Source organism: Mauremys mutica, chromosome 4 (assembly GCF_020497125.1).
Source record: "Mauremys mutica isolate MM-2020 ecotype Southern chromosome 4, ASM2049712v1, whole genome shotgun sequence".
Lineage (NCBI taxonomy): Eukaryota > Metazoa > Chordata > Testudines > Geoemydidae > Mauremys > Mauremys mutica.
Window position 1 is genome coordinate 123679881 of NC_059075.1, and position 25123 is coordinate 123705003.

General features: G+C 49.3%; 1 protein-coding gene across 6 annotated transcripts in view; it reads right to left on the reverse strand.

Moving 5' to 3' along the window:
* LZTR1 (leucine zipper like transcription regulator 1) overlaps positions 1-25123 on the reverse strand; it is a 277535-nt gene that overhangs the window by 194536 nt on the left and 57876 nt on the right. For all 6 annotated transcript variants that reach the window (XM_045017155.1, XM_045017157.1, XM_045017154.1 and 3 more), the window contains 2 exons: positions 22271-22354; positions 865-922 (listed from right to left, as the gene is read on the reverse strand). In XM_045017155.1, coding sequence (XP_044873090.1) covers positions 865-922; positions 22271-22354 — 142 coding nt within the window. The remainder of the gene's footprint in view (positions 1-864; positions 923-22270; positions 22355-25123) is intronic.

A 25123-nucleotide genomic window follows, 5' to 3' on the forward strand; every position in this document is an offset into this window, starting at 1 on the left:
AATTCCAATGGGCAGCGGAGACTGTGGGAACTGTGGGATAGCTACCCACAGTGCACCGCTCCATAAGTCAATGCTAGCCATGGTAGTGAGGACACACTCTGCCGACTTAATGCGCTTAGTGTGGACATACGCAATCGACTATATAAAATTGATTTCTAAAAATCAACTTCTATAGAATCAATATAATTTTGTAGTGTAGACATACCCTTAGAGTTAGATATTACAGAAGCTCAGTGAATTTAGTTTATCCAAGAAAGGATTAAGAGGTGACTTGTTCACAGTCTATAAATATCCACATGGAAAGAAGGGCTGTAATCTAGCAGACAAAAGCATAACAAGATCCAACAGCTGGAAGCTAAATCTAGACAAATTCAGGCTAAAAAGAAGACGTACATTTTTACTAGTAACAATAATTAACCATTGGAACAATATATCTACAGATGTCATGGATTCTCCATCACCTGAAGTTTTAAAACTAGGACAGGACTGTGTGTCTTATAGCACAGGCCAGAGAATTTCACCAAGTGATTCCTGCATATCTTTGAGAAAATCTGCTCTAGGCTCAACCAGAAGTTATGAGCTGGATGCAGGAATCACTTGGTGAAACTCTCTGGTCTGTGCTATACAGATGATCAGACTAGATGTACAAAAAGGTTCAAACCAGACCTGGTTTTCCCAACTGAAAGGAAAAACTGAAGCTGAAATCAAATCTGCACACAGCAGAAACAAAGAAATATTCAGTTTCCTGCTAAGTATGTATGAAATTACACTCTGAGGAAACAACAATACAATCTGAAATAGAAAATGTAAAATTATGTAAAAACACCAAGAGGAAGTGCTGTATTGTTGTGATTCAGAGCTTACCTCTTCCCAGCATGTTAGCTCTCTGTCCTGTAGGCCAATCGTCCACATATCATTTAACCTAGATTATATGAAAACAATATCAAATTTAAGTTTCTTTAGGTTGGTTATTTTTAGTTTGTGAAGTTGTAATGAACAAAGACATCAGTCAGCAGTGACAACACTCTAAACCTCAGAAGCATTCCCCGTTCTCAAATCAGCAGGAATTCCTTAGCCTAGAGACTGTTGTTTTAGCCAGTGCCACAAAAGCTACTAATAGACTCAAGATTTTAGCACCTTCCAGGATCATCACATGTAAACCCAGAACAGTATTACAGCATCGGTCTTGTTGCTTTTGTGCTACAATGAACAACTTCATAACAGTTTTGCTCAGAGGATTTGGGCTGCTAACCCTGTGAGATTTAACTGAAATCCTCCTTTTTACTGTTCTGCTCCCTCCTTCCTTTCCATCCCCCACTGGCAACTCCAGACCCTGACCACAGGGATTAGTGATGTGGCAGAACTCTACCTCAAGGACATTTTAGATGAAGAACCCACTACCCCATCACTCTATTGGCGTGCCCAAATCTGACTATGCTGCTCTCTATACCAGTAAGCCCCAGCCTCTCAGGAATGTTCCCTTCCCTGATGTTTGTCTGCCTAGGGACTCATGTTCCTCAGTGAGATGGTCACATTAAGATGTTAGAGAGCCCTCATTCCTGGTTCTTCTGCCCAGTAAATCTTCTTGCAGCCATCCTGGAGACTCCTGGGAATAGGTCTCCTACCTAGAAATTGAGTAACTCCTCAAAATGATCTGTTCTTCTCACCACCTCACCCAGAAAAAAGGCTTCCATTAGAGTTAAGAAAGCCTCTAGAGACACCTCCTCCTTTACCTGACTCAATTCCTAAGAAGAGACAGTGGCTGCTGAATGGCTTAGTGGCAACGAAAAAATCTGTTCTTATTCTGAGCTGTACCAAATCATTAAGGAAAAACATAGTACCTTTGATTGGGTCCCTAAGGGTATGTCTACACTGCAGTTAATCATTTGTGGCTGGCTTGTGTCAGCTGACTCAGGCTCGCAGGACTGTAAAATTGTGGTGTAGACATTCGGGCTCGGGCTGGAGCCGTTCCCTCTTTGGGGGGACTCGGAGCTTGGGCAAGCCCAAGTCAGCTAACATGGGCAAGCAATAGGGGTTTAACTGCTATGTCTACACTGCAATGTAAGCCCAGGATTATGGGATTCAAGTCAGATGACGCTGGGTTGGAGAATCCAGGGCTTGAACATCTACACTGATTGTTAACCCTATGTTAAGAATTTTCAAACCTGAGCTCAAGCCTAGGGTTCTGGGATCCACACTACAGCATGCAGACTCAAGTCAAACCAACCATATCCCAGACTTAAAATCACAGAATCATAGAAGATTCCTAGTGCCCTCCCAAAATGTGGCTGCTCTAGCCTTTGACCTTGGTGCACTGTGGGAAAACTTGACTGCCCGCCCTGCACATTACAAGAAGTTTGAACAGCTGGTCAACACATCCTGATGTGGTGTCATTTTGGTCTGTGTGCTCCCAACTGCCGGAGCCAGAAACATGGAGGAGGCACCTTCTGAAGAAATTCTCTTGCTTGCACTTTCATGCCTATGTCAGGAAATGTGCAGCGCTTCCATGAGACACTGGAGGACATTTCAATGGTATTTTCTGACCCACCAGAGGCACCAGACAGAGCTTATGTTGGAGCAAGGAGGACGCAGACATGGCATGATGTTGCTCATGACACTAATTACAGCCACTGATAATCCCTATGTAAATCAGCACTTCTGAAGCAGGGCTATATGCACAGACTACTGGGATCACATTGTCATGCAGACCTGGGATGAGCAGCAGCAGGTCCAGAACTTTTGCACAAAGAAAGCTACATTTCTGGAGCTTTGTGAGCAGCTTGCCCCAACCCTCCAGCATAAAGACACACACATGACAGCAGTCACCTCAGTCCAGAAGTAGATTGCTATACCTATCTGGAAGTTGGCTACCGCAGACTGCTACAGGTCCGTTGCCAACCAGTTTTGGTGTTGGAAAGTCAACTGTGAGTAAAGTGGTTGCAGAGGTTTCTGAGGCAATCAGGTATGTGGTTTATCCCATGGTGGCAGGCATAAAAGATACTCCTGAAGTAACTGGCTTTGAGAGAATGGGGCTGGCTTTGAGAGAATGGGGTTTCCAAACTGCACCTGGGCCACTGATGGACTCATGTACTCACAGTTTGCTCTCCTCAAGGAGCACGAGCAGCCCATAAACTGTAATACTATATAGTTATGCAGGCCCTCGTTGAACACAGATTTATGAATGTCAACGTAGGTTGCATTGGGAAAGTTCATGATGACAGGTTTTTTTGCCAATCGGAGGTCTACATTCATGGACAGGCTGGGACACTATTCCCACCAAATGACAGTATCATAAATGGAGTTACTACTCCCACAGTTATTCTGGGGAGCCCTGCATACCCTCCTTTGCTTTGGCTTATGAACCTGTATCCAGATTTCAGAGATTCTGGCAAAAGACAGTTTAATTACACTCTTAGTGGGTGTAGAATGGTTGTTTTTGGCAGACTGAAATCCCGTTGGAGACATTTACAGACCCATTTGGATGCCACATCACTGTGGCTTGTTGAAGGCGTAGGTGAGTCATTTACCCCTGAATGGACTTATGACAGTGAGTAGTCACTGAATTGCTACACTCAGCCAGAAAGTGCACCCACTACAGCTAGAGCTGGATGCACCTGGGCAACAGAAGTCCAGGATGCTTTGTACTCTCACTTTTATGGAGGTGCATGGGCCAATGGCAGAGGGGAAATAGTACCTTTTTTGAATATTCCTGGGGGGGGGGGGGATGGGGCTCACTGATTTGGGGACGGGGGGGGCGTTCAGAGCTTGGGGAGGTGTAAGGGGTTTATTGCCATGCAATGTATTTATGCATGATATAACCACTTGTGAAATGGTGGGAGGGGGGTTCACAGTATGGATTGGTGTAAGGAAGTGATTATAGAATCATAGAATATCAGGGTTGGAAGGGACCTCAGGAGGTCATCTAGTCCAACTCCCTGCTCAAAGCAGGACCAATCCCCAACTAAATCATCCCAGACAGGGCTTTGTCAAGCCTGACCTTAAAAACCTCTAAGGAAGGAGATTCCACCACCTCCCTAGAGAACCCATTCCAGTGCTTCACCACCCTCCTAGTGAAAAAGCTTTTCCTAATATCCAACCTAAACCTCCCCCACTGCAACTTGAGACCATTACTCCTTGTTCTGTCATCTGCTACCACTGAGAACAGTCTAGATCCATCCCCTTTGGAGCCCCCTTTCAGGTAGCCGAAAGCAGCTATCAAATCCCTCCTAATTCTTCTCTTCTGCAGACTAAATAATCCCAGTTCACTCAGCCTCTCCAGCCCCCTAATCATTTTTGTTGCCCTCCAGTGGACTCTTTCCAATTTTTCCACATCCTTCTTGTAGTGTGGCGCCCAAAACTGGACAGTACTCCAGATGAGGCCTCACCAATGCCAAATAGAGGGGAATGATCACATCTCTCAACTGATTGAAGTATTGCTTGATGTAGATAACTGTATGGAGGAATAGGGTTTGTATACTAATTCCTAATTATCCCTGATCATGTGTTTACCTCTATTATTTTAAATACACATTGTATGATGTGATGCAGTGACAGCAATAAACTTTCTTGATGACATAATTTTTTTTATTTATAAACATATATTAGAAAAATACAACATTCACGCATTGCCAGGCAGGCCAGCTGCCATTACCAGACCAAAGCACCGGTAAAACAGAACCTTAAAGGAAAAAACAAAAACAAAAAAATAAGTGTGTGAACAATTGGAAACAATGAAACCATGTACAAGACAGAAACTCCTTACCGTTGCATGTCCCTTAACTCCCCATTCTCCTTTCCCCAATAACCACACACTTGGCCCGAGGGGAAGAGGGTGGAGGCAACCATGTGAGAGGCAGTCAATATGGAGGGTTCTATGGTGCAAAGTTGCTTTGCCCAGCCACTCATGGGTCCCAATTACATAGGCCACCTAGCCATAGAGTTTTCCAAGCTGTTTCTGGACTGCATCACAGGATACCGTGCAGGCAACTCAGGCCGTGGTATGGGTGATGCAGCAGGAGCCTCTACTCTTGTGGCTATTAGTGATTTTAGCCTCTCAAACAGCTTTTCCTGCTGAGCTCTGTCTGCCTCCCTTAGCTACTGTTCCTTTTCCAGGAACTGCAAAGCAAGTCCCTGCTTCCACGCTGAAACTCTCTCCTCAAGCTGTGTAGCCAGCATGAGCCTTCCCCATTGCCTCTTGTCATGCCTTGCCTCTAGCCGTAAGTCCCACTGTCTTTGGTACTGGACCTGCTTGTTGGCCCTGTCCAGAACTTCAACCACAAGTTCATCACAGAAACGCTTCCTCTTGGAACAGTCTGTGAAGGCACATTAGCCCAGGCTTCTGCTAGTGTGGACAAACTGGGGAGGTACGGCAATCAGTAGAGGTTGGCATACAGCCAACATATAGAGCTCCACAGCCATCCTCCTTACCCTCCATTTCTGGACAAAATTTCAAACCCCACACAAATCTGGCACAAATGATCTTGTCACCTATGGACTACCTGCACCACTATTAACTGAAATGGACTAGATATGTAAATGGAACATATTTCCACCTTCCCCCTCCCCACCCCGCACCCCCAGCTCACTGTTTCCAGGTGGCTCATTACACCATTGAATGTTTACCGAGTTCTGTACTTACAGGCATGGCAATGTATTATTTTAAGCAAAAATCTATGCCGTCTCAAATAAAAGACGGTTACTCACCGGTAGTAACTGTTGTTCTTCGAGATGTGTTGCTCCAATCCATTCCAGTTAGGTGTGCGCGCCGCGCGTGCACGGCTTCTCCGGAACTTTTTTACCCTAGCTACTCCGGCGGGCCGGCTGGCGCCCCCTGGAGTGGCGCCGCTATGGCGCCTGTTATATACCCCAGCCGGCCCGTCCGCTCCTCAGTTCCTTCTTGCCGGCTACTCCGACAGTGGGGAAGGAGGGCGGGTCTGGAATGGATTGGAGCAACACATCTCGAAGAACAACAGTTACTACCGGTGAGTAACCGTCTTTTCTTCTTCGAGTGATTGCTCCAATGCATTCCAGTTAGGTGATTCCCAAGCCTTACCTAGGCGGTGGGGTCGGAGTGAGACGTGGCAGAGTGTATAACTGCTGAGCCGAAGGCTGCATCGTCTCTGGACTGCTGCACCAACGCATAGTGGGAGGCGAAGGTGTGGACCAAAGACCATGTGGCCGCTCGACAGATGTCCTGGATGGGGACATGGCTCAGGAAGGCGGCAGACGAGGCTTGTGCCCTCATGGAATGAGCGGTGAAGCGGCCCGGGGGCACGCGAGCCAGCTCGTAGCATGCTCTGATGCATTGAGTTACCCAGGAGGAGATGCGCTGGGAAGAGACCGGCTCGCCTTTCATGCGATCGGCGACTGCTATGAAGAGCTGTGTAGAACGCCGAAAAGGCTTCGTCCGCTCGATGTAAAAAGCGAGCGCTCTACGGACGTCGAGGGTGTGGAGCTGCTGTTCCCGAGGCGAGGCATGGGGCTTCGGGAAGAAGACCGGGAGAAAGATGTCCTGATTGAGGTGGAAAGCCGAGACCACTTTTGGCAGGAAGGCCGGATGCGGACGAAGCTGCACCTTGTCTGCGTGGAAGACGGTGTATGGCGGACCTACCGTCAGCGCCCGGAGCTCCGAGACTCGTCTGGCCGATGTTATGGCGACGAGGAAGGCCGTCTTCCAGGAGAGGTAAAGAAGAGAACACGTGGCCATAGGTTCGAATGGCGGACCCATGAGTTTGGACAGGACGAGGTTCAAATCCCAGGTTGGGGCCGGACGCCGCACCGGCAGGTACAATCGGTCCAGGCCCTTCAGGAAGCGGGAGACCATCGGATTGGAAAAGATGGAGCGACCTTCCAGAGAAGGACGAAAAGCGGACACCGCTGCCAGGTGTACCCGCAAGGAGGAGACCGCCAGACCTTGCTCCTTAAGGTACCAGAGGTAGTCCAGGATGGTAGGGACGGGTACGACGAAAGGGTTGAGTCCACGTTGGCCACACCAGAGCGCGAACCTCTTCCATTTCGCCAGGTAGGTGGAGCGAGTGGAAGGCTTTCTGCTCTCAAGCAGGACTTGCTGCACGGCCGCCGAACAGTCCCTCTCTGCATGGGTCAACCAGGCAGGTACCAGGCTGTAAGATGGAGGGACTGCAGGTTCGGATGGTGGAGTCTGCCGAAGTCCTGCGTGATGAGGTCCGGCCATAACGGGAGGGGGATGGGATCCCGAACGGAGAGCTCGAGCAGCAGGGTGTACCAATGCTGTCTCGGCCAGGCCGGAGCCACGAGTATGACGGTGGCTTGATCCCTCCGCAGCTTCTGGAGCACTCTGTGCACGAGCGGGAAAGGAGGGAAGGCATAGAGGAGGTGAGTCTGCCAGGGATACAGGAAGGCGTCCGACAGAGAGCCCGGCGAGTGACCCCGGAACGAGCAAAACTGGAGACATTTCCTGTTCGCCTTGGAGGCGAAGAGGTCGACCCGGGGAAACCCCCACCTCTGGAAAATCGTATGTGCAACGTCGGGACGAAGGGACCACTCGTGGGAGAGAAAGGACCTGCTGAGATGGTCGGCCAGCGTGTTCTGCACTCCCGGAAGAAAAGACGCTTCTAGGTGAATGGAGTGGGTCATGCAGAAGTCCCACAGGAGGATCGCTTCCTCGCAGAGGGGAGAAGAGCGGGCTCTGCCCTGCTTGTTCAGATAGTACATCGCAGCGGTGTTGTCCGTGAGTACTGTTACACAACGGCGTTGCAGGTGGGAGCAGAAGGTTCGGCAGGCGAGGCGGATAGCACGGAGCTCGCGGACATTGATGTGCAGCGCAAGCTCCTGGGGCGACCAAAGGCCTTGGGTGTGAAGGTCGCCCAGGTGGGCCCCCCAACCGAGTGCTGAGGCATCCGTGGTCAGCGTGGCGGATGGGCGAGGAGGATGGAACGGGACTCCCGCACACACGACCTCCGGGTTGAGCCACCAGCGGAGGGAGTCGAGGGCCGTCCTGTTGACCGTGACCACCATGTCGATGGGGTCTCGATGAGGCCGGTACACCGTCGCGAGCCAGGACTGGAAGGGGCGAAGATGGAGCCGCGCATATGCAGTGACATATGTGCAGGAGGCCATGTGACCCAGAAGGCGTAGGCAGGAGCGCACTGTTGTGGTCGGGAAGGCGACGAGATCCCGGATGATGGAGACCATCGTCTGGTGCCGGGCGCGAGGAAGAGAGGCCCTGGCAACCGTGGAGTCGAGAACCGCTCCGATGAACTCCAGCCGCTGCGTTGGGAACAAAGTGGACTTCTCGGTGTTGATGAGAAGACCAAGCCGCTGAAATAGAGACAGAATTTCTGCCATCTGTTCTATCACGAGCTGACGGGACTGAGCTCGGACCAGCCAGTCGTCGAGATACGGGTAGACGTGCATCTGACGACGGCGGAGGGCTGCTGCTACGACTGCCATGCATTTTGTAAATACCCTCGGTGCAGTGGAGAGTCCGAATGGCAACACGGCGAACTGGTAGTGGGCGTTGTTGGCCACAAACCGAAGGTAACGCCGATGAGGAGGATAGATCGCGACATGGAAGTAGGCGTCCTTCATGTCGAGGGCAGCAAACCAGTCTCCCGGATCCAGGGAGGGAATAATGGTCCCCAGGGTGACCATACGAAACTTGGGCTTGAGCAGGTATTTGTTCAGCTCGCGAAGGTCCAGGATAGGACGTAGCCCGCCTTTCGCCTTGGGGATGAGAAAATAACGGGAATAAAATCCCCTGCCCCGGTTGTCTTGAGGTACTGCCTCTATGGCACCCACGCTCAACAGAGTCTGAACCTCTTGTAAGAGGACTTGCTCGTGAGAGGGGTCCCTGAAGAGGGACAGGGAGGGTGGGTGGGAAGGTGGGGGTGAAACAAATTGAAGGCGGTATCCCGACTGGACTGTTTGAAGCACCCAGTTGTCCGATGTTAAGCGGGACCACGCCGAAAAGAAATGGGAAAGGCGGTTGTGAAATAATGGGGAAGGATCCGGTAGGGAGAGTGATGGGCCGTCCTCGATCGCCCCATCAAAAGGCCTGCTTAGCCCCCTGAGGGGCCTTGGAAGCGGCCTGGCCCTGGTTGCGGCGGTTGCCGGACGGACGATGGCGATTTTGGGTCGGTCGTCGGCTGACATAGGGGCGATAGCGCTGTTGGTAGCGGGAGGGCTGCGGCCGGAAGGGCCTGCGCTGCGTCGCCGGCGTATGCATGCCTAGCGTGCAGATGGCGATGCGCCCGTCCTTCAGGGTCTGGATCCGAGAATCTGTCTTTTCGGAAAACAGACCCTGGGTGTCGAAGGGGAGGTCCTGAAGGGTATACTGCACCTCCGGCGGCAGGGTGGAGGACTGCAGCCAGGAGATGCGCCTCATTGTCACGCCGGATGCCAAGGTCCGAGCCCCGGAGTCCGCGGCGTCGAGGGCGGCCGTAATAGATGACCGGGAGGACTTCCTCCCCTCGTCCAGCAAGGCGGAGAACTCCTGGCGTGATGTGGAAGGCAGGAGCTCCGTGAACTTCGCCAGGGACGTCAGAATGTCAAAGACGTACCTGGCGAGGAGGACCATGATGTTTGCGATCCTCAGCTGCAAACTCCCTGCGGAGTAGATCTTACGGCCGAGCAAGTCCATGCGCTTGGCGTCCTTGGACTTAGGCGCCGCGGCAGGTTGGCCGTGCCTCTCGTGGTCGTTAACAGGTTGGACTACGAGGGAGTCCGGGGTTGGGTGGGAGTAAAGGTACTCATAGCCTGATGGTGGGGCTGAGTACTTCCGCTCGACCCCGCGTGCTGTGGGTGGAATGGAAGCGGGGGTCTGCCAGAGCGTAGTGGCGTTTTTTTGAATGGTCCGGACAAAGGGTAACGCCACGCGGACGGGAGCGTCTGCACCCACCACATTGGTAATTGGATCCTCGTCCTCTTGGACCTCCTCGACGGGGAGATTCATGGACGCCGCCACCCTGCGAAGCAGGTCCTGGAAGGCCCGGAGGTCAATGGGCGGGGGTTCGCTGGCCGCAGCACCTGCCACCGCCTCATCCGGTGAGGATGATGAAGATGCCCCCTGCACAACCGGCTCAGACTCTACGGTCGGTGGCTGAGCCTCCTCCGAATCGTGAGGCGTGGGTGATTGGCGGACCGGATGAGCAGAGAGCTCGTGCGGAGAGGAGGGAGGCGGCCGGCTAACAGTCGCTTCAGGGCCCCTGGTGCTGGTGGTCACATCCCTCCTGGGAAATGGGATACCCTGCGTTTCATGCTGCCCCCACGGGACCCAGTAGCCCCACTGCTCATGAGGGAGTCCTTGAGGGGTCGGCCATCGGTGGGCAGTATCGTCGGCACCGGAGGCCACGGACGCTGGGCGGGATGGCCAAGGCGGTGCTGTGGTGCCGAAGGACTGAACCGCTGAAGGCGGGAGGCCCTGCACCGACGGCACCGAGGGTCGATACGCAGAGCGCCGACGGGACGGTGAACGTGAGCGCGGGCTGCGGCGGTGCCGGGAGCTCGACCGGCGCCGGGAGCTCGACCGGGACCGGGATCCACGGTGCCGGGAGTGACTCCGAGAGTCACGGTGCCGAGACGGTCTCCAACGGTACCGACGGTACGGTGACCTGGATCGGTGCCGGGAGTGCGACCGGTACCGAGATCGAGAGCGGTACCGGGACTCAGACCGGCGTCGGGATGGCGCTCGGTGCCGTGAAGAGGAGCGGCGACGAGATCCCGAATGACGGGACGGGGACCTGCGCCGGGACCGGGACCGGGACCGGGACCGTCTTCCATGCCGCTCGTCGATAGAGGGCGGTCTTGTCATTCTGGCTGGCTTGCCCAGAGAGACAACAGCCCGCACCGGCGGTGCCGGGGGCCGGAGGCTCGGAGCCTCTATAAGTCTGATCAGGTCCCGCGCGGAGGAGAATGTCTCCGGCGTCGAAGGCAGCCTTGGCTCAACCTCGGTCGGTGCCGGGGAGCGTGGCGGTGCCGGACTCGACGGCGCTTGCGGAGCCGGAGTCGAGGGCTCAGGGCCCGCTTTACGCACTGCCGCAGCCACTCTCGTGGCGGACTCTGTGCGTGCCTTCGCTACAGCCTTCGCCAGTTTCTGCTTGCGTGAAGGCGAGAGCGAGCGGTGCCGGGTCGTCTTAGGCGGCGGTTTAGGTACCGTGGCCACGGTGCCGGAGCCGGTCGGTGCCGCGGGTGCACTCTGCACCGAAGAAGCCCTCGGTGCCGGCGCTGACGGTGCCGGGGGCTGGAGGGATGCCTCCATAAGGAGCTGCTTGAGGCGACTGTCTCTGTCCTTACGGGTCCGCGGCTTAAACGCCGAACAAATAGCACACTTGTCGGTGCGGTGTGCCTCGCCCAGGCAACGGAGGCAGGAGCCGTGAGGGTCACCCACTGGCATAGGCCTCTGGCACGCTGCACAGGGCTTAAAGCCCGGTGCCTTGGGCATGAGCCCGCACCGGGGAGGGGAAGGGAGGAAATACTCCCCCTATCCTTATCTAAAACACTAACTAACTACTAAACTAACTATACTAACACTAAAGAAACTATATACAGCAATGAGTAGCGAGAGCTAGGGATGTGGAGGACTACTGAGCACTCCACAGTTCCGACTGCCGTCACGGGCGGGAAGAAGGAACTGAGGAGCGGACGGGCCGGCTGGGGTATATAACAGGCGCCATAGCGGCGCCACTCCAGGGGGCGCCAGCCGGCCCGCCGGAGTAGCTAGGGTAAAAAAGTTCCGGAGAAGCCGTGCACGCGCGGCGCGCACACCTAACTGGAATGGATTGGAGCAATCACTCGAAGAAGAAAAGTTCACTTTCAAGGTGTTTTTAATGTTTGGATTTCCTGGTCACCAATTTGAATTCCATGTGGTGCAGAGGGGGGCGTAACCAAGCCACTGGTGGGATACAATCTGCCATTAGCAGATACATGCTGCTAGCTGGGCCTTTAACAACTTTTGCATTAGCTCATAAAACAAAAATCCTTCCCATTACTGTATTAAACATTAAAATGGAGTCAGAAACTTACTGGGCTCAGGTACAGCTTCTGTCCTTCCGTGTCTGCTGCAGGCTGCTCCTCACGGGAGTGAGGGAGATATCAAGCAGCTTCTCTGACTATAGCCCCAGGATCTGCTGCTGCTGCTCCAAAGCCTCCTTTGGGACTAGTTTCAGCAACCAAGTCACTTCAACTGTGCTTATTTGGCACCTGCTACTGGCTCTCATCAATCCCACGCTGGATTCTGGGGCCAGAAGAGCCCCATCCCAGCTGCACCATGCAGCACCATTGCCAAACTCATCATAAAACAGGCGTGTCAGCAAGTTGCCCAAGGTGCAGTTTTGGTCCCTGGTCTTCTTGTACTCAGTCCTGAGCCACTTAATCCACTCTTTCCACTGGTCACCAGTCCAGTAAATTTGCAATGCTGCGAGATTCTTCGCTATTTGCTAGTATGCAGGGTCATTCCTAGTAATTTTAGTAAAGTCAACTGTTTTCTGGCCTCACACCAGAGATTTACCAAAATCTGTCTGTGCTCCCATGATCATGAAGCAGCACACTCTGCAGAAGACTTCTGTTCAGTCTCGACTGCAAACATAGAAGGCTCTCTGAAGCTGTGTTTGCAGCTTGGTGTTAAGAAGAAAATGGAGGGGTTAAAACACTGTCTGACCGGGCTGCTGCATTACATCAAGGCGGGCTGCTTCCGTCTTCCTGGAGTTGATGGCCTATGGGACTGTGGGATACTTTTGGCAGATACTCAGGACCTGAGTCAGGCGGGTTTCATCTAGCCTGCAAAGCAACAGGCCTTGAACCCTGGGTCTCAGCTTGATTCTGACCTGAACCATCCAGTCCCACAGGGTCCTAGGACCAAGCCCAAGTCTGTGAGATATGTGTATAGACGGAAGGGGGGGTTGGGCTCATGCCTAAATCTGAGCCTGGGCTTACATTGCAATGTAGATGTATCCTATGTGGCTCTGTTTGCTACAACATCCTGTGCTTCCCTGTTATGACTTCAGGCATAACTATCACGTACATAAATGAAATCACACTGTTTTAAAGCTATATTTGGATTTTTTTTATTTGGTCATAGAAATGTCATGTTTGATTTGTTTTTAATTAAATCACAAGGGAACTACCCCCACACTCATAAATCCTAGCTTCACTCTATAGCATCCAGGTAAACACAGAAGTTCTCCAAGAGGTCTCGCATTGGACTGCTTCGGTTCACCACTGTCTGCTCTGCACAGGTCTGCTGCAGCCTTAACAACTCCACTCAGTCTGCCACTGTCACGCTATTCTGTCACGCTTCCTTAGAACTGCTTCAGTCTTCTACTGTCTGCTCAGGACAAGATGCTCAAAGCAGTTTAAGTTTCTGGGTTGAGATGTCTCCTCTATTTCCTACATTTGGTTACTGAGGGCCGATTAAGACTCTGAATAACTGCTTCCCCTTAACCACCGCGGGCTCAACTGAGTCCACTATTTTTTAAAATAGTGCTTGGGAAATCTCAGCTCAGGTTACAAAGGCTAGTGCATGAACTCTCCACATTAAGGGAGGGACAGATTGGGTAATAAACTTACACTGGCCAGGCTTATGACCAGGGCAAGACGGTACAGCTCTGGGGTGTAAGGCTGGGGAGCTGAGGGGAATTGACTGGTGCCTTTCTTTGTGTGATTTGCGAGTGGCTCTGGGAGCATTCTTGCAATCTGTCTGGGTGTGAGGCTCCACAACATCCAGTGCAACATCCACAACATCCAGTGCAAACAGATACAGTGTGACAGGATCCCTGGGGTCCAACCTGGAAATAAGGTATCGCTGTGCCCCCTTAATTCTCCAACCTGGGCTGTCTCTCACAATGCTTTGCCAGTGACAAGCAGTAAACTCATCCAGGAGCTGTTATCACTCAGCACAACAGCATATGGAGCCTCACACCCAGACAGATTGCAAGAATGCTCCCAGAGCCACTCGCAAATCACACAAAGAAAGGCACCAGCCAATTCCCCTCAGCTCCCCAGCCTTACACCCCAGAGCTGTACCGTCTTGCCCTGGTCATAAGCCTGGCCAGTGTAAGTTTATTACCCAATCTGTCCCTCCCTTAATGTGGAGAGTTCATGCACTAGCCTTTGTAACCTGAGCTGAGATTTCCCAAGCACTTTACCTAAAACAGTATAAAATCATAGAATTATAGAATATCAGGGTTGGAAGGGACCTCAGGAGGTCATCTAGTCCAACCCCCTGCTCAATCCCCAACTAAATCATCCCAGCCAGGGCTTTGTCAAGCCTGACCTTAAAAACCTCTAAGGAAGGAGATTCCACCACCTCCCTAGGTAACCCATTCCAGTGTTTCACCACCCTCCTAGTGAAAAAGTTTTTTCTAATATCCAACCTAAACCTCCCCCACTGCAACTTGAGACTGTTACTCCTTGTTCTGTCATGTGGTACCAGCCCAAGATCGATAACCGTTCTGTCCGTTCACAAACATGGTAGTCAGGTTTCTCAAGGGCCTACAGAGGGTATACCTCCAGGTCAGGAATCCCACCCCTCCATGGGACCTAAACCTGGCCCAGTCAAAGCTTATGGGAGCCCTGTTCAAACCACTGGCAACCTGCTTGCTACTTACATCTCTCTTGGAAAGTAGCCTTCCTGGTGACCATCACGGCCGGACAAGTTTCAGAGATCTGAGCTCTCACTTTGGAACCACCATACATGGTCTTTTTCAAAGACAAGGTCCAGCAGCAACGGTTGAAGTATAAAACAGATTTATTAACTACAGAAATATAGATTTAAGTGATTATAAGTGATAGGCATAAAAGGTCAGAGATAGTTACCAAAGAATATAAGAGATAAGTGCACAATCTAAATCTTAAACCTTATTACAGTATTTAGATCAAGCAATTTTCTCACCCACTGGATGTTACAGTTCTTAACACACAGACCTCTCCCTCGACCACTCTTCTCAGTTGAAGTTGTCATCTTGTCAGTGTTCTTGTTGCTTCCAGCATAGGTGGGGGAGGAGAAAGGCAAAAGCATGATGCCATTGTCTCTATTTTATATCTTTAGTCCATGTGCCTAGAAGACACTTGGCCAGAGTCACTGGGTTGAGCAATCCCCCTGGCGTAATCTTGTGCTACTGAGTATGGGGTTGAGCAGTCCCCATTGTGTGGTGCTTGCACAATTGTCATTGAATTGTAAATCCCTTGATTACAAATCCCCTGCTGATTAATGGTTGTTGAATGCCCTCCTCGGGGGAGGATCACCTCCTTCATATGTCACTAGCAAACAGCATATTTCAGTAACAATCATACAGCAAAATCTCAAAAATTCATACACAGTAATGATATACATACTTGGAGAGAACAATAAATTTCAGCAGATTATGACCTTTCATATGGTATCTTACATGGCATGCTTTGTATGGAATATCACAACCATATATGAATGATGAATACGGGGGTTACAGGGTGCTATTTTGAGGTACAGTGTGTCACATATGGACAGGAGTATTTAGTGAAAGCATGAACTGAACTCAGAGCTTTACCCATGCAGGCTTCTCCACTCACAACCCAGGAAATGGCCATGGTCCTGACATAAATGAGATTAGGCAGAGGAGGTTGCTGGACCCAGAAAAACCAGATGCAAAAATCAATAGGAAAGGGCAGGCAAGGAGGCTTTAAGCCCCTCGCAGAGACCATTGAAGAGGATGCTGTAGTAAAGGCATTATAAGCTGACAGTGTTTGTCTAAACACCCTACCCTGATAGCAGATTCTGCTGGCAAAGTGGGTTCTACTGCCTCACTAAGACAGGTGACTATTACCCCATCTACATCAAGGAACTGCAAGTGGTTGTGCAAGCACCACAGAATGAGGATTGCTCAACTCTGTGACTCAGCAAGGCACACCAGGACATGTTTGGGCTAGTGTCTTCTAGGCACATGGACTAAGGATATAAAATAGGGGACAGTGGCATCATGCTTTTGCCTTTCTCCTCCCCCACCTATGCCGGAGCAACAAGAACGCTGAGAAGATGACAACTTTAACAGAGGAGACTGGTCCAGGCCTGTGAATTAAGAACTGTAACCTACCTGCAACATCCAGTGAGATGAGAAAAGTTGTTTGATTCAAATCTTGCTCAGTCTGAAAGTTTAGGATTTAGAATGCATGTTTACTTTTTCTTTCTTAGGTAACTATCTCTGACCTTAACTCCTACCAATTATAATCACTTAAAATCTACCTTTCTGTAATTAATAAACTTATTTTAATGTTTTATCCTTACCAGTGAGTTTGTCTAAAGTGCTTGGGGAATCTGCTCAGATTACAAATGCTGGTGCAAATGTTCACTTTCCTTTGATGAAGCATCAAACTAATTCATTCTGAGGGAATTCTGTGCCAAAATATTTAAAATTCTGCGCAAAATATTTTAAAATTCTGCAAATTTTGTCAATAAAGAAATGTGGAGGCTCCAGCATGGCAGTGGGGAGCACAGGCCACTGGCAGCACAGATGTGGGAAATCACCCTGCACCCTTCCCCCGCCCCCCGGGGGACAGATTCGGCCTTGCCACAGAACAGAAGTTGGAGCTTGCCCCAGAAACACCCTCTTCTCCACAGCAGGTGCACCAAGTTAGCGAGCAAGAGGAACAAAATCTAACACACACACCCAGCCCTGGCCCCCGATCCAAGTCTGGGGCAAGCATGCTCAGCCTGCCAGGATCCAAGTGTAGAGGGGTTAGTATGGGGGGATCCAGATGTGAGATGAGACAGTTCTGTGTGGGGCAATCTGGGTGCAGGACAGCTGGGTGTGGGATCCCGGTGTGGGGAGATCTGGATGAACAGGAGCTCGTTATGGGGGGTTCTGCAGAGAGGCCCAGGTGAAGGTAGTTGAGGCTCAGCAGGGAGGGGTCTGGGTGTTGGGGGATGGGGCTTGGCTGGGCTGGGGGCGGGGGTATGGTGTGTGGAGCTCTGCAGGGGAATCTTGGTGCTGGGGGAGTGGGGCTTGGTAGGGTGGAGGTTTGGGGGCAGCTGATTGGGGCTCACTGGGGTGGTGGTCAGCGTGCAGGGACCTCTTTGGGGTGGTCCAAGTGCAGGGGGGACTCGTAAGAGTCAGGGTTCAAGTGCAGGGGGGCTCAGCAGGGAGTGGTCTGAGTGCAGGGCTGAGGGTCTGGGTCCAGGGGGAGGGGCTCAAGGGGGATCTGGATGTGGGAGAGTGGGCTCGGTGAGGGTTTGGGGGGGGGCTCAGTGGAGGTTCGGAGGGGGCCTGAGGCTCAGCAAGAGAGCCCAGGTGGGGGAGGGGGTGCTCTGGATACACAGAGGTTGGATGGACAGGGGAGCAGCTCCCTGTACAATGACCCCCTCCCTCCGTGTCTGAGGAGCGATGGGGACAGGAAGCAGGGGAACGATGAGTGCAGAGCTTCCTGCATTGGAGGAGGTTTCTGGAGGTGGGTTGACCTGGCCTCAGCTGCTCCTTGCAGGGTGTGACAGGGTGCTGACCAGGAAAGGCTAAGCAAGCCCCTCCACTCCAGCTGCAATTAAAGGAGGTGAATTGGAGCTGACTAGAGGAACCTGAGCCTGATTGGCAGAGGCGGAACAGCTGCTAGCCTGGGGCTGTATACAAGCTCAGAGGAAAGAAGAAAGGGTGGAGAAGCCAGAGAGTGGAAGGAGAAGGGTAGCTCTCCCCTCCTGGCTGCAAGAAAGAGAAGCCTCTAAGGCTGGAACCCCCAGTGATATGTGATGAGAAGTGGTGGGTTTGCACCATGTAAACAAACTGCACCGGTGACTGCTCAGCCAGAAGGTCTCTGAGTGATTTTTGAAGCAGAGCAGAAACAGGACCAAGGGGGGGCCCTGCTATGCCCTGTTACATGGGGGAACAGAAAGTCCTCTCCTCCCCCACCGTCAGCCCAGCAGGACTAGCAGCCAAGCCCGGCACAGGGTAGGAGTCATCCCCAGCCCTGCCACCCCCTGAGTGATTTACCTCTCCAATGACTGCTCTGGGCACCAAAAACGACACACCTGCGCTGCTGAGGAGGGGTGTGTGACTGCTCTTGCGGCTTTCCTTTGCTTCCCCATCATTTTCTGCAGCGAAGCAAAGAAATCTGCGTGGGACATGAATTGTGCACACGCACAGTGGTGCTGAATTCCCCCAGGAGTAGCTAATTAAGGAGCTTGCATTGTTCAAGTGAAAGTCTTGAGCAGTGTAAGACTGGAGCGATTGGCTGGTGTTTCCCTCTGTATTAGTTCATGTGTGCCTTAGAAAGCATTCGTGCAACTTAGCTGGATATCTCTGTATCCTGATGGCTGAGTGATGATAGCACCTGGAGTGGTTTGCTGCTTGTCACTAGCAAAGCATTGTGAGAGACTGTCCAGGCTGGAGAGTTAAAGGGCACAGCTGTCCCACAATTCCAGGTCGTACCCTGGGGATCCCATCACAATAGGACCCTACTAAAAAACATACCCGCTCAATAATGATTTCCCATTTGAGATCTGTCAGTTAACCAGTCTTTAATCCATTTAATGTCTGCTATGTTCAGTTTATATTGTTCTAGTTTCTTAATCAGAATGTCATGTGCTACAAAGTTAAATGCTTTACAGAAGGCTAAGTTATCTGGACCCCTAATTTAAAAATGTTGAACTTTGAGAAATACTACTGAACATCCTCAGTTATTGTTCATCAGTAGCAGCCTTTTCCCCAAATTCAGAGCAGAAAAGTTTTGGACACTTCTGCCTTTTCTGCATTATTATTAGGATTGGAAGGATTAAATTTGTATTACTAAATGTCGGCAAATGTCAATTTCACAGTACAAACACAATCTTATAAAGAAATATTTCCATCAATAATAATCAAAATTTACAGATGGGAAAAGTAAGAAAAACGCTGCATGAGAATTTCATTAGAGTTTGATTTAAGGATATTTACTTTCTATATTTGGACATGCAATGTTGACAATTTGTGTTTTAGCTGTTATAAAGATTTAATTTTTTGAATCTCAACATCTACTGTTATCAAATAATTACTGTCTGACATGGCCCCTAATTTCCCACAACTGAGAAAATGTAAATCAATACAAATACATTTTAAAATGTTTAAAACTCATAATTTTGTGCAACTGTGAACATTAAAAAAAATTTAGATGCTTAAAAATAAACTAATTATCTGTCCAAATTATTTTAAAAAAATAATTCTGCCAAGGCTAATTATTATTGACAATTCCTAACCTAATTTCCATCTACTAAAGAACCAATACCATTATGAGGCTTCCTTTTGTTCCTAATATATTTTACAAACTCTTTATTGTCCATAACGCTGATGGCCTTGTGTCCTTTTGCTTTCCTTATCAATTTTCTACAATTCCTAGTTTTTTATTTATATTTATTGTTATCAATTTCCCCTTGTGTGTGCATCTTCTTTTATTTCCCATCTAAACCAGGCTGTTTTTTAACTAGTGTAGCTGGTGGCATTGAGAGGATCTAGAAAAATGTTCTGAAACAATTCCCAATTATCATTCACATTTTTCTGTTTAAATTCTCTCCCCTAACTGATTTGGCTCATGATTGTTTTCACCTTTGTGAAACTGGCCCTTTTAAAGCACCAATTGTATATTACTGTTTGCCAGAAGCTGGGAATGGGCAACAGGCGATAAATCACTTGATGTTTACCTGTTCTGTTCATTCCCTCTGAAGCACCTGGCATTGGCCACTGTCAGAAGACAGTATACTGGGCTAGATGGACCTTTGGTCTGACCCAATATGGCCATTCTTATGTTCTGATGGTTTGCACTTTGCACTTAACAAATACAATCAATACTAACTTTCTCCCATCCTTTGTATGTTTTATTTACAAAGTTCTTTGTGGCGAGAAATAGTTGTTACTATGTGTATGTATAACACCCAGCACAATGGGACCTCAGTCTCCACTGAACCATGTAGGGGCTTCCTGCAGTAACAAATGAGGGCTGCCAAAGCCAGGATTTAGAAGGCACTGCGGATTTCACTGAAGGCTGACCTGACCAAGTGAGCAGAAGGACAGTCCATGCGCCCAGTGGATGATGGGTAAGAAGCAAGTTTTCTCTTTTCTGCAGTTCTAAGGGATGGCAGGGTTGAGAGTAGGCCTTGAAATTTTATAAAATACCCCCTATCTCAGTGATGGAGAGAACAGAAAAGTCCAAGGTGACTCTGGACCACTGATTCAGGAACAGGGAAGTGGTCCATCCCAGCACTGTGGAGACTGAGAAGGGGGAGAGAGTCAGGCAGGACTCAGTCTGGCCTTGGTTTGGAGGCCAGATTCCTGAAAGGGCTACTGGTGGGACCTTCATGGATTGACCCAGTAGCTGGCTGGGGATTTCTTGATAGAAAAGTGGAATCTACTACCACAGAATCCAAGATGTCAACAACAGCCTGGTTCCCCTGAGGGAAAGTACCAAGAACCTCAATTTAAAAGTACTAGTTGGCTCCCCAGGACTGGACTGATGAGAAATCATTGCTGAGTTGACCTTGGGTTGAAAAATCCAGAGATCCTGGAACTTGGGGTCTTAGCTTGTGTTTTAGTAAATTTTAAGGAAAGATGAGGCTGTACCCAGAGCAGCATGTCCCAAGTCCACTGTTTTTCAAATGAAAAGGTGTACCAGGACGAGGTCTGTCAGATGTATGAGGAGTCTCTCATTATGTAAATAGCTGCAAAAAGATCCTTGGAGATAATGAAAGCAGGGAAACCTCAGAGCACGAGCTCACATAGGGAGCTCTCTGACGAAAGAAAGAGAGATCTTGAACCTTCAGAGGGGAGAGCAGAAAGACTTCAGACTGAGGCAGTGACCCCAGAAAGAAGGTGCTCTCTCTCAGAAAAGAGGGAGTGCCTTAAGGCAGTGGGGGGGGGGGGGGGAGGGTTGTACTTCCTCTTTCTTTCTGCTGTCCAGAACTCAATATAGCAGAAGAGCTCCAAAACATTTCAGGCACTCTGGTCACTAGCAGGGGTCCCACTAAGCCACCAAAGGACTAGTGGGAGCCCAGCACTCAAGGCACCTTGCAGTTTGTGCTTAGTTCTAAATCCTGTGACTGAGGCCTAAAGATGGCCTGGACATTTCATCTTCACCAAGACAGAGACAGAGGGTGAGGAGACAGAGTGCTTGAAAGGGGTGGGGCTGAGCAACAAATTTCATACTCCCTTGCTGTGTGACAGACACCAGCAGGGAAGGACCACCTACCATAAAATACCTCTAAAACCTACTAGTTCTGCTCCCTCACTCAGCATTTCATCTGCCTTATAAACAAGCAGCTCCAGAATTTTCAGTTAGGCCCCTACCAATAGTAACAAGTGCCACCAAGGCATAAGACTGAACATACTGTTCCCCCTTTTATCTTGTCAGGGATGCCCCCAGAAAATTCTTGTTCTGTTCAGTGAGTTTTCAACAGCATCAGATGCTCTTGTTGCCTCTTAGCATGGCAAGGAATGTTCCTTTCCCTCACTTCAGGGAATTTCACCTGTCCCCAAACATTACACTGGGAATATACAGCCCATCACAGGCATATTGTCAGATAGCAGCTTATTTTTTTTTTAACATATTTATCTATTTGAACAAGGTATTGATGAATAAAAACATGCTTACTCCATTTGAAACAAAAGACCAAACCTGGGGAAGCTCCCATTACTGTTTATCATAGAAGATTAGGGTTGGAAGATACCTCAGGAGGTCATCTAGTCCAACCCCCTGCTCAAAGCAAGACCAACCCCAACTAAATCATCCCAGCCAGGGCTTTGTCAAGCCAGGCCTTAAAAACATCTAAGGATGGAGATTCCACCACTTCCCTAGAGAACCCATTCCAGTGCTTCACCACCCTCCTAGTAAAAAAGTTTTTCCTAATATCCAACCTAGACCTCTCCCACTGCAACTTGAGACCCTTGCTCCTTGCTCTGTCATCTGCCACCACTGAGAACAGCCTAGCTCCATCCTCTTTGGAACCCCCCTTCAGGTAGTTGAAGGCTGCTATCAAATCCCCCCTCACTCTTCTTTTCTGCAGACTAAATAAGCCCAGTTCCCACAGCCTCTCCTCATAAGTCATGTGCCTCAGCCCCCTAATCATTTTCATTGCCTTCCGATGGACTCTCTCCAATATGTTCACATCCTTTCTGTCGTGGGGGGCCAGAAACTGGATGCAATACTCCAGATGTGGCCTCACCAGTGCCAAATAGAGGGAAATAATCACTTCCCTCAATCTGCTGGCAATACTCCCTCACAGTGAGAAAAGATTTGTACAGAGATGCAATTGAATGATTGGAAAGATATTACAAAACAAAAGTATTAGGAGAGCGATTTTGCTACATACCGTGCATTTCCATCATATCCTGCGAAGATCCACAGTTTGTCACTATACACTGTTGCACCATGAGCTGACCTTGCAACTGGCAATCTGCAATAAAAGATAATACTTAGCATCTAGCCTGCACAACATGTGGTATTACAGAGTCTGGTTAGTACATATCTGCATTTCAGACCAACTACTACCCTCATAACATAGATGCATGTCCCCCAAGGACTTCCTGAAAGGTGATTTTCAGAATATAGTGAACAGTTACAGCAGAACCTCAGAATTATGAATGCCTCTGGAATGGAGGATGTTCGTAACTCTGAACAAAATGTTATGATTCTTGTTTCAAAAGTTTACAACTGAACATTGACTTAATGCAGCTGTGAAACTTTACTATGCAGAAGAAAAATGCTGCTTTTAACCATCTTAATTTAAGTGAATCATAGAATATCAGGGTTGGAAGGGACCTCAGGAGATCCTCTAGTCCAACCCTCTGCTCAGAGCAGGACCAATCTCTAAAAAGATTTTTGCCTTAGATCCCTAAATGCCCGCCTCAAGGATTGAGCTCACAACCCAGGGTTTAGCAGACCAATGCTCAAACCACTGAGCTATCCCCTCCTCCCAAAACAAGCACAGAAACAGTTTCCTTACCTTGTCAAATCTTTTTTTTTAACTTTCCCTTTTTAACCTTTCCTCTGTAGTTAAGATTGAGTAGCACTTTCTGTTTCAAAACCAATTTTTGAAATTGCTGTAAAACCCATGTCCATATTCAGATTGTCTAGAAAATTGCTATGTCTCATTGAGACCCAAGGTAGGGTTAGTGATGCAAATTTCAGGACATTTTGTTAAGGAGTTCCTGAGATCAAGCTTGCCCACAAAGACTTCTCCAACTGTTCACAAAAGATAGACAATAGTTGCTAGGGATTCAATGCTCAGAAGAATTGAAAGAACACTCTACAAATCAAAAGCAGACAACAGAATGCCAGATTGATTTCCTGGAGCCAAGACACAAGACATCACTCAAGATTTGATAAAATTCTGAAGTTGATGGGCAAGGATCCATTGGTGATGGTTCATACTGGCATTAAGGACACTATGTCACAGGATATCTTGCAGATAATAGATGAGTTAAGAGGACTCGGAAGTGTGCCGAACAAGTATGTCTAAACAGTCTTCTCTGAGAGACTTCCTGCCCCACCAGTGAAGGAAGACAGAAAGCAGAAGATTCTGGAAGTTAGCTCGCTTGTTGAAGGGTGAAGGATTATGGTTTATGGAACACAAGTCTCCTTATTTTGGGAGAGGGGGCTGTGATGTTGCAGTCCATATGATTTTATGAAAATATGCTAATGAGTGTGAATATAATGTAACTGGAATATGCTTCATGCAAAAGGTCTCTTGTAAGGTATCATTACAAAGCTTATAATCTACTGAGTGTGGTCATCCTATTTGTATAAATGTATCATTCTTGTATCTGAAACTAGAAACATGAAATATAACTGTGAGGTCCTATTGTAATTATGCAAAGTGTGGGCCATTAATGGTGGTTTGGAATCTTGATGGCTCCCATCAACTAGGACAATTTGTTGTAAATGGCTCTGTTTACTTGCAAGCCTTCCTGTGAGTCAGGCCAGGAAGAATGAAGGCTTGGGGTCTCACAGGACATGTGACCATGTGACCTGGTATTGGAATCCATCTTAAACCTGGTGCTTTTCCATTTAGACGGAGGGGTGGAGACCCAGAGAGACAAAAGATTCCCACCTTGTACCAAAGCTATAGAAGGGGGTGGAACAGAACAAACGAGGCTCCAGTCATGAGAAATCCCCTAGCTACCACCTGAGCTGGAACAAGGACTGTATCAGGAGAAAGGATTGGGCCCAGACTAGAAAGGAGTCTAGTCTGTGAAAGAAGCTTATTGGAACATCTCAGAGTGAGATTTATCCGTAATCAGTTTCTTAATGTATTAGGCTTAGACTTGTGTGTTTTTGTTTTATTTTGCTTGGTAACTTACTTTGTTCTGTCTGTTATTACTTGGAACCACTTAAATCCTACTTGTTATACTTAATAAAATCACTTTTATTACAGTAACGCCTCACTTAAAGTCGTCCCAGTTACCATAGTTACATTGCTGATCAATTTGCGAACCTGCTCATTTAACGTTGTGCAATGTTCCCTTATAACATTGTTTGGCAGCTGCCTGCTTTGTCCACTGCTTGCAGAAAGAGCAGCCCGTTGGAGCTAGCTGGTGGAGGCTTGGAACCAGGGTGGACTGACAGCCCACCTATCAGCTCTCTGCTCCCCTAAGTTCCCTGTGAGGCAGCCACCAGCAGGCTATCAATTGCCATCAGTTCAGCTGTCCCTCCCCCCATTACCATGTACAGCTCCTGCCCTGTGTCTTGGAGCTGCTCCCAGGACTCTCCTGCTTGCTGTGTGTGTGGGGGGAGAAGTGGGGGGCTAATGTCAGGGTGTACCCCTCCTCCCTGCTCACCCCATCTCCATAGAGCAGGGGGGGGACACAACAGGGCTCAGGACAGAGGGAGCTTGCTGGCAGCTGCTGCTGTCTCAACTTGCTGATCTACTTAAAAAGGCAATGTACTTAGTGAGGTCAGCATACTTAAAGGGGCAATGCGCATCTCTCTCTCTCACACACACACACAGACACACAGGGTGTGGCTCTCTGTCTGCCATGCTGTCTTCCCTCCCTCCATTTGTGCTGCCTTGTAGAGTGTGAGGCTACATTAACAACATGTTAACCCTGGAGGGCTCAACTGAGTGCTATTTCATCATTTAGCAGTAATACATTCCCTGGGAAATATCTCACCCTCTCACTTCATCACCTCAACCAACCTTCACAATCATCACTGCTGTGTGTAG